The sequence below is a fragment of the Juglans regia genome, chromosome 16 (assembly GCF_001411555.2).
Source record: "Juglans regia cultivar Chandler chromosome 16, Walnut 2.0, whole genome shotgun sequence".
NCBI classification, from domain to species: domain Eukaryota; kingdom Viridiplantae; phylum Streptophyta; class Magnoliopsida; order Fagales; family Juglandaceae; genus Juglans; species Juglans regia.
The window spans coordinates 4,398,351-4,412,147 of record NC_049916.1 but is presented as its reverse complement, the minus strand read 5'-3'; the positions used below and the strand labels follow the sequence as shown (position 1 = coordinate 4,412,147).

At 39.3% G+C, this 13,797-nt stretch overlaps 1 protein-coding gene across 1 annotated transcript; it reads right to left on the bottom strand.

Moving 5' to 3' along the window:
- Positions 1-1,600: 1,600 nt before the first annotated feature.
- LOC108984898 (rab escort protein 1) lies at positions 1,601-13,556 on the bottom strand. The gene is made up of 9 exons (XM_018956990.2): positions 12,745-13,556; positions 12,344-12,466; positions 11,839-11,938; positions 4,139-4,177; positions 3,793-4,039; positions 3,603-3,678; positions 2,548-2,743; positions 2,339-2,419; positions 1,601-2,164 (listed from the first exon to the last, which is right to left on the bottom strand). The coding sequence occupies exons 1-9, from the start codon at positions 13,443-13,445 to the stop codon at positions 2,066-2,068; spliced, it is 1,662 nt and encodes a 553-aa protein (XP_018812535.1). The 5' UTR covers positions 13,446-13,556; the 3' UTR covers positions 1,601-2,065.
- Between the last annotated feature and the right edge of the window lie 241 nt (positions 13,557-13,797).

Here is a 13,797-nt window from a genome sequence, read left to right as displayed (position 1 = left end):
TTATAATTTCTTTAGATCAATTAAATAGAATTTATCTAACCTTCTTAAAAGAAAAAAAAAAAAAAAACTTAAAGCTCAGCCTCCAAATTTATTTTGTTTTTGAATAACCCACTTTTTTTTTTTTTTTTTGTTTAGAAAAATTCATTTCATCAGTCACTATTTACCACTCTACACTTCACACCCTATGAAAAACACTCTACATCTTAGGGGCGGACCCACATTGGTGGTTGGGGGGCTATCGCCCCCCCCAAAAGTTTTCAAAAATATGGTTTAGTATATGGTTTTTTCAAAAATATCCTAATATAAAGATAATTTATCTCCCAAAACATTTTCAAAAATCTCATTTAGTATTTAGTTATCTAGGTTTCGTTTAGTTTTTTAATAATTTTTTTCAAAATTACTCCTATTTTTTGTCATTAATAAAATCTGATCACATTCTCATTTCTTTTTTTACACGTCATAAGTGGCAATAAAATATCTTGGTCTCTTTTTATAAGTTATTTAGTAAATTTACAATCTCATTTTTCCTATTTATTTACACTTTTCCTTTTAAGTCTTCCACTAGTTAGTTTGTTTGGATTAGTTTTGTTAATAAGTATATATATTTTATATATAACTACCATCGAGTTAACAATTACAAATTAATGCAACAAATATCACATAGTTATTTCTATCTATATTATAGAGACTTTACAATATTCAATATTAGATTTAACAAAAAAGTTTATCTTTATTTACTTAATTTTTATCATTTGCTTCAAAAAATCTTACATGGCTATTTCTATCTTAATTTTTATATTTCACTTGAGTTCGATGGAGCTCAAGTGAGAGGTTTAGATGAGTGGTTTTAATAATTTAGTTTATCCCTAGATAACAACTTTATATGGTTAATGTTAAATGTCGGTGACACACTTTGCTACCTTAAATGTCGATTACTGTTCATCCCTACATATAATACACTTTACTAATCGCCCCCCTAAATACCAAATTCTTATTCCGTCCTTGCTACATTCTATAAAAAAGTTATAAATGTAAAGTACGGAAGTGAATAGTAATTAATGCATAATATTCATTTATGTGTTTTTTATCTTTATATTAATAGAAGAAATATTTTTCTAAATGAAAATGATTTGAGCAAGTTTAAAATATGCAAATTCTTTGTAATCCTTTTGAGGAAGAAAAAAATGAAAATTACCCCCAAAAAGGGTAATCGTTTGTTACTCGACAAATAGTAATGCTAGGCTACTGCATAGCACAAATTTATCTTTTTATTTTTTCATTCTTTTTATTTTTATATTTTTATATTTTTTAACATATTTAAATATTTTTAAAAAATAAAATAAAAATACACTAATACACTAAAAATTATTATTTTTTAATCATTAAATAAAAAAAATTAAATACATGAGCAGTTAAAATGAGTAAGCAAATTCAAACGACATACTAACATTTCTCCTCAACAAATGTTGCTCTTACTCTATTATAAAATTAGTGACATAAACAATTTTAGTACCACGTCATTGATATTCTGAAAATATATAATAATCTTTAAAAAAAACACTCATAGCATTATTCCTTTCCAATTGCCACCTTGACATCATCACGAAGTTTCCATCCCTTCATTTGCATGCCCGAATAGTAGCAACAGCCAAGATAGAAGAAGCATTTATATCAAAATTGCAAGAACCATGACATCCTACACGAATGTGATTATGTTTGTTCTTATACACTGAAATACAGGAGCCATAGCAGCCACTGAACGGCAGTTAAGGCAAGACTTGAATAACGATACAGATGAAAAGCTAGATGTACCCTTTATAGTGAAAACATCCCAAGTTTTTTCTTTCCTTTTTTTTTTTTGTAAATTGAGGAAGTAAGTTTTCTTTTCTTCCCTGCGCATTCAAGGAAGTAAATTACATGTTTTTCAAGTACAATCAGCAGCACTTCAACACCGTCGACAATTCAGCAACTCCCTGAACCAAAGATTGGTGGGCGTAAAAGGCTCCAGGTGAGTCAGAGCTCTGGTAAGCTTATAGATTAAGTCATCAAATCAAGCAAAGCACCATTAGCTCTCCAGACTAAACTCATTATCATCATCCTCAGGATTCTCAGGCGATGCTGTCTCTGGAAAGACTTCTTCATGGGGATACATCTTCTGAAATAGCTGCCATAGTTACCACAACCACCGCCAAACTCTAGTCAGTTGAGACAAAAATAATCAACGGAACAGCGTACCGATCAACTTAGTCCTAGTAAAAGGATGCATAAGGCTATCTAACATTAGTCTAATACTTAATCCTAAACCATCATTGGTCAAATAAAAGATGAATTGGAGTACCTTCAAAGTCGCATCTAACAGATTATTGTAACTAAGATCTCCATCCGGAATAGGAGTGGTGCTGATAGATTCAAATTGATCCTGGAATTATCATATAGTTCTCTCAGATGGCAACACATGTCAACCATAATGCTGAAGATACACAAAAAGTATCCATAGGTCTATAAAAGAAAAATCTAAAGATGGGCACATTGTGAAGAGAAGCACACCACGGTAAGCTCCTGAATATACAATGCTTTCCAAAGTATGGTGGGCTTTACTTCTGCTGCAACCTCATTTTGAACTGCAGTACCACTTTCAGGACGTCCAGATTCAGGTAGTGTGAGAAGAGCATCCATTGCTGCATGTAGTAACCTTTTCCCCTCGTTGCCATCCTTGCACAAAGCAGAAAAGTATAATACAAACCTAAACAAGAGAAGCAAATAGTGTCAACCCACGTTTCACAAGTTCCTCTTTAGAGGAAGGGTATCAACTTAATTTAACAGGCATAATTAATCCACAGAAAAACATAGTACCATAAATGCCAGAGTCACACGACATGATGAGAAAGGAGACAACAAACATATCATTTAACCCTCTTATGGCACACATCTCTCGACAATTAGCGCCAAGTTTCCAACTCATGAAAAGAACCAAAAGCAACCAATTGCACAGCCATAATCATGTTGAGAAGGAAGAGCATGTTTTTCTACTCTTGTTTACTTAATTCTTTTTCTTTTTGGGCAGGATCTTGGCTGCTTCTCTCATGTTACATCACCCTCACTAAAACAACAGAATCATGTTAATAGACTTACGAAGTTTTCTTATTAGGAGATGCTTCATCCACTGTTCACTTTCAAAATCAAGATCCCATTAAAACTTGAAATAACTCACGATAGGATCTAACATTTATGTCCCTAAGTATGAATGTGCAACAGAATTAACTTTTTTAAAGCATCAAACCGCAACATTTATAATGTAAGAAAAACAAGAAACAAAAGAAACTGGATCTTAGGATGGAGGTGGCAAGTGGCTAATTATTTCCAAATCTTTTCGAGAGGCAACATTGTGCTCCTGATTTAGCAATTGAGGACCAACTTTCATTGATCTTAGGCAAATTATACATGTTTCATAATGCAACAGGCCTCACTTGTTTTATTGGGCATAAACTAATGCCTCAGAATTGTGATGCTCAAGTCAAGAACAGTGTCATCATGACATACTAATGGAAAAAATCGAAAGCAGAAAACATTAGTAAATCACAATCAAAAACTCACAAACTTACATGCCCGAAGGACAAACGGCTAAATCACTACTGATCTGGAGAGCACGGATTGGGGTAACCTGTTCAGGATACAAAGCTAGAGAGGAGAATATGTCAGTTTCTCTCTGTCTCTGTCTCTCTCTCTCTCCCCTTTATTTTTTTCCTTGCTTCATTAACAAAGTACAGGAATGGAACTAGCATGTGATCTTACATCTAGGAGGATATACCACCAGCAAATTTGATGTATCTGGCCTCAAGGAACTCCCTGTGATGCATATTCCCCTTGCCAGTTTCCATTTAACATCTCTTGTATCTGAAACTTTAAGACTTTCTTTCAAAGGCTCTGGTGGAGATGAAGCGAATGGCAATGAAACTATGTAGGATGGATCCAGGACTAGTTGCTGGCTAAATAAATCTTGACCCGAAGATAATCTAACTCCTTTATAATGTCCAGTACACTACAAAATTTCCAGACAACGATAATAGAATTTAATACAGGTGCCACAATGCCAAATAAGCACATGTTAAAATAATGAATGAAAAATATAGTCATGCACCTTGTCCATAAGCAGTGCAATCACTGGCATCCGCAGAACCTGCATATTAGAAATTTTGGAGGCAGATAAGTATCACAGCATGATAAAGCAAGAACATGAGTTTTTTGCCCTTTTTCATTCTTTGATATGAAGGGAAAAGGGAGGAAATATAATCAGCACACTAGATGTTCAATTCGAGTTGAATATTAGCACTGAACAAGAAGGGGGTAAGTCCAACAATCCACATCCTCCAGATATGTACTATCCCAAAATTTTTTTATAAGCAATAAAAACTTACTGTTATCCCAAAAATCTATTGCCACCTTTATCCATATGGTAACCATAAATGGAATCTTATTTAAAGTAGAATGGAACCAGAGTTTACTGCTTGCCTCTTCCGGTTTCCTGTGGAGGGTTGGGAGTGCGAAATTTAAGACTTTTCAACAAAGCTCTCCTTGGGAAATGGCTTTGGAGGTACCATAATGAGAATAATGCATTTTGGAGAAATATTGTGGATGTTAAATATGGGAGGATGTGGAGGAGTTGGTGCACGAATGAAGTTAGAGGGATGTTTAGGGTGGGTTTGTGGAAGTCTATTCGGCTGGGATGGGGGGACTTTGTCAAGAATTCCAATTTCAAGCTGGGGGATGGGGCAAAGATCTATTTTTGGCATGACACCTGGTGAGGGGATTCACTTTTCTAACAATTTGATTTGCTGGTCTGTGGAATCTATTAGAGATGTGCAGGATTGGGAAGTATGCGAAGTTTCTGAATTTTTAGGAAGATTATATGAGATGAAGCTTGATCAGAACAGGGAGGACAGTCGGCTGTGGGCGCATACAATTAATTCCAGATTTTCAGTGAGTTCTTTTTATAAGGTGTTAACCAGTCGTAGGGTCAAAGACTATCCCTGGAAATGTATTTGGAGAGCCAAGGTGCCTAGTAAGGTTGTCTTTTTCTGCTGGCTGGTGTCCTGTAACGCTCCAATGGAAGGCCCAAACAACATAGCCTATACCCCAAAAGGACTAGTCAATGATACAATTGGAGTCCCATTGGAACCTTATAAAGAGCAAGAACTTCTCATTCCCAAGCAATGTGGGATCCCATACACCACCTACCCTTATCCATATCATATGGGGTATCACAATCTACCCTCCTTAAATTCTCGACGTCCTCGTCGGGCCTATCCATTGTAGGTGACATGGCTCAAGTCCCACATTTCTGGTTGGAATAGGCTCTGATACCATTTGTAACGCCCCAATGGAAGGCCCAAACAACATGGCCTATACCCCAAAAGGACTAGTCAATGATACAATTGGAGTCCCATTGGAACCTTATAAAGAGCAAGAACTTCTCCTTCCCAAGCAATGTGGGATCCCATACACCACCTACTCTTATCCATATCATATGGGGTATCACATGTCCCTTGGGAAAATATTAACCACATACAACTTGAGGAAGAGAGGTTTCCATGTGGTTGAATGGTGTTTTATGCGTAAGAAGGAAGGTGAATCGATTGATAATCTTTTTCTTTATTGTGAGGTAGCGACATCATTGTGGAATGAAATTTTTGCAAAGGCTGGCATTTTATGGGTGATGCCTATGCTGCTATACATTTTATTTTATAAGTAAAATAAGAATTTATTCATCCAAACAACTGTCAATTACAAAAACAGAATATGCCCTAATTATGTAGGAGCATTAGAAACTAAAAACTCATGACAGTCCATGCCATTAAAGTCCACACCAATAGCCCAAGTACAAAGAGTTCTAAAAAATAACATTTTTAACTCCGCCATAAATCTCTCTTTTTCTTCAAAAATCCTCTCATTGCGCTCCTGCCATAAGCACCAGATAATACAGATAGGAATCATCTTCCAAACTGCTTTGATCTATCGCACGCCTTGAATTGATGTCTAGCAAGCCAAGGCATCCAACACGGTTTTCGGCATAACCCACGCTAAATCCATTCTGTTAAACACCCCATCCCAAATAGTCCTGGCTACCTCGCAATATAAAAGTAAATGATTCACCGATTCACCCCCTCTTTTACACATGCAATACCAGTCTGCTATGATTATGCTTCTTTTTCTCAGATTATCCGTAGTAAGAATCTTCCCCAAAGACGTTGTCTACACAAAGAAAGAAGCTTTGGGATGAGCCTTATTACGCCAAAGCTTTCTCCAGGGAAACTGTATCTCAGGAACTTGTGTGAGTACCTTGTAAAAAGAGCGAACAGTGAACACCCCTTTCCTTGCTGGACTCCACCACACATCATCTGCACGCTGGATATTTGGGCGACAAGAATATAGAAGACTATAAAAATCTACAAAACTCCCCAACTCTCAATCTTGTGCCGCCCGATTGAAGTTGATATTCCAGTGGATGTTCCTTCCTACGACTTCCATTACCTCCGCCACCATGACATCTTAGGAATTTGCAATCAAGAAAAGTATAAAAAACAAGTCTTGAAGAGCACTATTAGTACACCAAACATCCTTCCAAAATCTGATCTTGGAACCTGTACCCAATTGCAGTCTTGTGTGTTGATGAAAAACCATCCATCCACTTTTAATGTGTTTCCATAGCCCCATTCCAGAGGCCCCTCTAATTTCTCTAGTACACCAACCCCCCTAAACCACCATATTTGTTCTCAATCACAGTCTTCCATAAGGCTGCTGGTTTTTTGATATATCTCCACAACCATTTGCCAAGTAATGCCCGATTGAACACCCTCAAATTTCTAATACCCAAGCCGCCATTGGAGATAGGACGGCACACCATCTCCCACTTGACTAAATGAAATTTTAACTCTTCACCTAAGCCCCCCACAGAAAGTCTCTCTGTAGCTTCTCAAGACGACCCGCCACACTTGTCGGTATAGGGAATAAAGATAAGAAGTAAGTGGATAGATTATAAAGCGTACTTTTAATAAGCGTAATCTAGCCCCCTTTTGATAAATACATTCTCTTCCAACCTGCCAGTCTCCTCTACTTTTTCAATCACAGTATCCCAAATAGAACATGCCCTCGAGGCTATACCCAGTGGTAATCCCAAATAGCTCATAGAGAGAGACGTTATCTTACAACCCAGTGTGCCAGCCAACACCCTCAAATTCTGAACTTCTCCAATAGGCACCAACTCAGATTTATCATAATTCACTTTTAAACCAGACACTGCTTCAAAACAAAGCAGCAATGCCTTCACAGCCCTCAGGATCGGCTTCGCACATAATAAGCGTATCATCTGCAAACAGCAAATGTGAAATAGTAGTGATACCCCTACTCGGCGATCCAATCTGGAAACCACTAATAAAACCATTATTCACTAAAGCCGAGATCATTCTGCTTAGTGCCTCCATAACAATAACAAAAAGTAATGGAGATAATGGATCCCCTTGTCTCAAACCACGAGAGCTCAGGAAGAAACCCTCTAGGCTGCCGTTGATTAAAACAGAGAATCTTGCCGTGGATATATACCATCTGATCCAAGACCTTCATCTTTCTCCAAATCCACATCTACCCAGTAGCTATAGGAGAAAATTCCAATTAACATGATCATATGCCTTTTCCATATCTAACTTACACATAAGCCCTGAGTTGCCAGCCTTCAATCTACTGTCCCGACATTCATCAGCAATTATAACCGCATCAAGTATCTGTCTACCCTTCACAAAAGTATTTTGAGGCTTAGTAACAATCTTCCCCAAGGCCCACTCAAACGATTAGCGAGCACTTTAGCAATGATCTTGTAAGTACCATTCACTAGGCTAATAGGCCGAAAATCAGAAATCTCAGAAGCCCCTACCTTTTTAGGGATTAAAGCAAGGAAAGTGGTATTGAGACTTTTCTCAAATTTGCTTACCGAGAAAAACTCCTGAAACACCTTCATAAGATCCTCCTTTATCACCTCCCAACATTCTTGGTAAAAACCCATAGAGAAACCATCGGGGCCGGGGGCCTTATCTTTTGTCATTTTCCTTACTACATCATAAATCTCTTCCTCTTCGAATGCCCTCTCCATCCTAGCAACTTCCCCAGACTCAATAGTGTCAAAAACCAATCCATTCAGAGTAGGCCTCCACCCCACATGTTCAGTGAGAAGCTCTCCAAGAAATTAACCACGTGATCTTTTATTACCTCTTCTTTTCTACACTCGACCCCCTCAATTTTCAGCATCTCAATGGTGTTATTTCTTCTATGAGAGTTTGCAATTTTATGGAAAAACTTTGTGCTCCGGTCCCCTTCCTTTAGCCAAATAACTCTTGATTTCTGGCGCCATGATATCTCTTCTTGTAGAATTATTCTCTCAAGATCTGCAACTAGCAAAGTTTTATGTGCTTGCTCCTCCTCGGTTAGTGGTCTCCCTTCTTGTGGTCCTTCTAAATCCTGTATTTCCTCCCACTTAGTATTTTTGTTATCCTTTACATTGCCGAAAGACTGTTGATTCCACATCTTTAAGTCTCTTTTTAAAACTTTCAGTTTATTTGCAAAAATGAAATTGGGGGTACCTTCGAAATGATACGAACTCCACTATTGTTTGACCCTTTCCACAAAACCTTCAGACTTCAACCACATATTCTCAAACTTAAAATACCTTCTACCGTTGCGAATACCTCCACAATCTAGCAAAATTGGCCAATGATCCGAGGCTAGGCGTACCAAACGTGTTTGCCAGATATTAGGAAAATGGCTTTCAAGCTCAGGTGAAATTAAGAAACGATCCAAACGGGACCAAGTCTGATTATTCGACCATGTGGCTACACCCCCAGCAAGTGGAAGGTCGATCAAGTTCAAGTCAAAAATACACTCAGAAAACTCCAAACTTGCGGGCCTCAATCTTCTACTTCCAAAACATTCACTTTGGAAAAGAACCACATTAAAATCCCCCCAATGCACCAAGGGAGCTCCCACCAACTATGCACCCTTACAAGCTCATCCCACAACCATCTTCTATCTACATCTTGATTAGGCCCACACACGCCTGCAAATGCCCTCAAAAAACCATCTGATACACATTTAAATGAGCATGCTATCAAATATCTCTCTATGTATTCCTCCACTTTCTCCACCACTCGCTTATCCCACATCACCACAATTCCTCTCGATGCCCTTGAAGAGGCCAAGTATACCCAATCTACATACATGTTACTCCATAAACTCCGCACTGTCTTCCTACTGATCATTTTCAGCTTTGTCTCCTGTAAGCACACAATGTCCGCTTTCCACTCATGAATTAAATGCCAAATCCGAAGACGTTTCTCTACCTCATTGAGACCCCGGACATTCCAAGATACAATCTTGGGCTTCATTGGAAAACAGTCAACCCCTTCCCTTTTGCCCTATTCCTACCAGAGCTACCCTCCGAGTTTATTGACCACATCAATCTTTTCAATTCTCGATTTTTCTTCGATTCCCCCTTCTTATTTTGGCGATGTCCAGCTTCCATAGCAGTTAACAGAACTATGTACTGCTCCTCATACCCATCACAAACAATCCCCACCACATGTTGAATTTCCTTTGCTTTATGTATAACCCAATCTGAGGCTTGATCTGGAAAATAGTAGTTCAATGGGATAGGATTCCCCATTTTGTTATTTAAGTCCTGAAAACCACCCCCCACCGAAAGCTCCTCCAACCCGCAAGCCTCAGGGATGAAAAGTTCATCCTCCACTGAGTGCATCAAGTCATCCAAATCCTCCTCCTCCTCAGCCACCTCAAATTCCTCAAAGTGTTTCACAGACAAGTCCACCGAAGCCAAGAACACCCCACCTCCCATCTTCGGCGATTTCTGCCCCTCCTTAGGCAGAGAAAACCGAGCCTCGAAACCCACCAAGGCCTGTTGAGCAGAACGCTGGCGATACCTCATCGGTGGCCTCCTCTACCACTGTCGACGCCATCTGTGCTACCGTCGGCTGACCCAATGCCGTCGATTGGCTTTCCAGCACAAACTCGAGGCTGTGCAGCTTGGGTGGGAATAACTGGCTAGGGCTCACGCCAAACGTAACGGGCTGGGCTGACCCGAATTCATTTCTGCAACTGTGGGCCCTGGGCTGAGACGGCCCAAGCCCATTAAGGTTCTACGCATTAGGCCTAGAAGCCCCTGCCCCATCAAACCGTGGTGGGTTGCGAGTTGGATTATAGTTATTGGGCCAAGACAGCCCACCCCTCTTTCTCCACACAGCCCGTCCCTTGCCCTTTATTAATTTCTGCTGGGCCTTATTCTGAGTATTGCCAAGCCCATGACCCATAACTTGAGATTTCCCTTTTAAAGCCCCCGTGTCCTCCTTTGCCTTAAATGAACTAACAAACGCCACTATTCTAGCCACGTCCCTCTACAGAGAACGCAGCTGTCCCTGACACGCTACAGCGACTCTGCCATGGGAGTGGCTCAACACACCACTAGGATTCGACATTCCTTCCCGACGCCATGGCCCTTGCTCTCTACCTGCACCTCTCGCATCACCATCATGCAGGTTCGCACCACCATCATGCAGGTTTACATTCACAGACAAAGCCTCCTTATACGACCGAGCATGGTGTCTCAGTGCCCATGTACCGTGACTCCGATACCCTCCACCAGTCAAACCACCCACTTTCGAGCCATCCTTCCCTTTCTCTAACAGCATCTCCCTCATCTTCCTCCATCCCCATCCACTTTCTCCCTTAGGAATACATATAACATTTCTCCTCCCCCCTGATTATACTCTAATATTTCTATATATCTCCTTCTCCTATTTACACAGCGTTGTGCAATAATACTGCAGAATCCATTTCGTGTTGCCGAATAAACCTCCTTTTTCCCCTTACTTAGACACTCCTCTAATACCTTCCCAAGCCACTGGATTGAAGAGTAACCCAGCACCACCGAGTGCTCTGTTTTCCATCTTCTCTCTGTTACTTGCATACCACCATCCCCAAGTTTTGACAAAATAAAGCATTTGGATTCAATCACCACTTCTCTATATTGACCCATCATCATCTTGAAACTTCCAAAACAATCAAACGTAACATTGACGACGAAGGCACTTACAGGAAGCAACGAGAAGAAAAAAGTTGCATTTGTACGGAGAGAAAAAAGTTGCATTACTCGCATAGATAAGAGATTTTAGTGCTGCTGCCATACATGTGGCGGATTTCTTTGCATGTTGGCAAGGTATCGAGGGGAGAAGTAACAGCACTGCAGTGTTGAAGATGATCCCCCTGTGTTTACTTTGGTGTTTATGGTTAGAGAGGAATGGGAGGTGCTTTGACAATTTTGAACATTCTATAGGGGAACTTAGGGAGTATTTCCTTAGTACTTTAATCTTTTGGGTGAAGAATCTTGTAAGGAATGGGAATGATTGTAATGTTTTGCTTTAGTTATATTCTGTTTTAGCTTGTAAGTAGGTGTTCTCATTTGTATACATCATGTGTACTTGAGCTATGCCTATTTACTTGGAATAAAATTTCTCTTATTAATTATCAAAAAAAAAATTCTATTGAATCAAACAGCGGAAAATTTATTCTCAACACCATCAAGCAAGCAGCTCAAGGAAAACTGTGCTTTGAAATAAGATCAGATAAATATGAACATAAATGTACCTAATTTACATGAAAATGAACTCATGAACAAAAGTCACGAGGCACATGTACTCAGCAGGATGTAAAACATGTACAGGAATCAACAAGTAATGTTGCTTCAAAATAAATAAAGTAGCAAATCCGTTAAATATAACTTACATGAATGCAACCTTTGACAGCAGCACGACGACAAAAACCTTGTGGGAGTTCCCCTTGACCATAAATTGGATAAATCAAAGCCCCAAGTGCATTTGAAAACCTGATAGGTCAGAGCTATAATGCATATATTCATCGCACCTCGATTCTCAAAATCAAAGCAATCCCAACGTTCTTGATTCAAAGATAAATAATATAAATCCAGAGCATCAGAACATAAAGCAACCCATTATCCAAACAAGGACACAATTACAGGGAACCAATATTACACTTGTAGCAGGTAGACGCAGTAGCAATAGGAAGTCACCTTATCACACAAAACTACTTAATAAATTGTTTTTATTACACAAAACTATTACTTAATAAATTGTTTCTCCGATGGCCTTACAGCCTAATGGCAAATGTCTAATGTCTGGAGATTGAGTCCCCATACCCCAATCCCCCTTAGAAGGAAAATATATAACTAAATATAATCGTTTTAACTGTGAGATAGAGTACAAGAACTAACCTGCCAACCGATGCATTGTAGAGAGCTAAACGATCTATACCATCTTTTGTCTTGAGTACTTGTTCACAAACCTCCATGTTTTCCTGATCGTAATCAGCCATGGCTATAGCATATAGAATAATCCTGAATAGCAAGAACAGTACAACTTCTCAATAGAAACATAAGACACGCCCACATATGGATCCATCCTAAAACAATTATATTTACAGCACGTGAGAAACATATAAGCATCAGAATAGGCAGCACAATCCATCATTAACCAAACAAAATTAATCAGAATTTTCAAAAATAGTATGTAAATTAATAATTATGATAAAGAAAAAGAAAAAAATAAATATAGCCAAAAAGAAAGCTCACTAGCAGTAGCAGTTAGAGAAGAAGAAGAGCAAACTGATGTGTACGATTTAATCTTTGGCGGCAACCGCATTTTCTTCAAGAACTCGACAAAAGGACTCTCCAAATCCTCCGCCGAAATCTTCGAAGTCACACCACCACCGTCATCACTACCAGCCAAGTGCTGCTGAACCAGCTTGAAGAACCTCATCAACTGGTTCTTCTCGGTCAGCCCCAAACTCTTGTCCTTGAATATCGCAGCTCGAGAGTCAGGCACGCTCATCAATTTCTTATCATTCTCCTCGTACACAAAGCTGGCGTCGATGCTCTTAAACTCCACGTACTGGCTGCATCCGGATCTCAGCATGAGATCGATGGATTTATCGGCGCAGAACAAAACCCTAGGCCCGCACAAGTCAATGCTAAACTTTCTGGAGTGTTCTTCGCCGATGATCTCGGGGGAATAGGAGGAAATTTCGATGTCGGAGTAGAGGGACCTACGGGTGAGAGCGACTGGGGTGTAATCGTGGCCGGTGGATGCAGAGGAGGGAGGAGGGGTAGAGTGAGAAATAAGGAAAGAGGAGAGTTGGTGAAGAGGGAGGGAGGCAAAGTGGGAGCCATAGAAGGGGTTGGGGTCGAGGTGAAGGACGGTTTTTCCGGTGGCGGATGCGGCAGCGGAGATCACAGATTCCGGTACGCCAGTGCCGACGACGATCAGGTCGAAGGTGGTCGGCTCGATAGGAGGGTAAGAAGAAGCGTCTTCGCTCATGGCGGCGCGTGGAGATCGAGACCAGACTGGGTTGGTTTTAGTTGGACAAGCAATCAATTGGTTTAATTGCGAATTTGCTTTAAAATATTTTAGCAATGTGTAGTCTCGCGAACTCAAAGCCCACTTCCCTTTTGGTGGTCGGCATCATCCGGAGTGAAGGCTCGTTTAAGTTTTCAAAATAGTAATAAAATAATTTATTAATACTAATAAAATGGTTTGAGTTAAATATTTTTTAAATTTAAAAAAAAATAAATAAAAAATATTATAAAATTTAAATATTATAAGAATATTATTTTATAATATTATTTTTATTTGAGATTTGAAAAAATTAAATTTTTTTTTATTTAAAAAT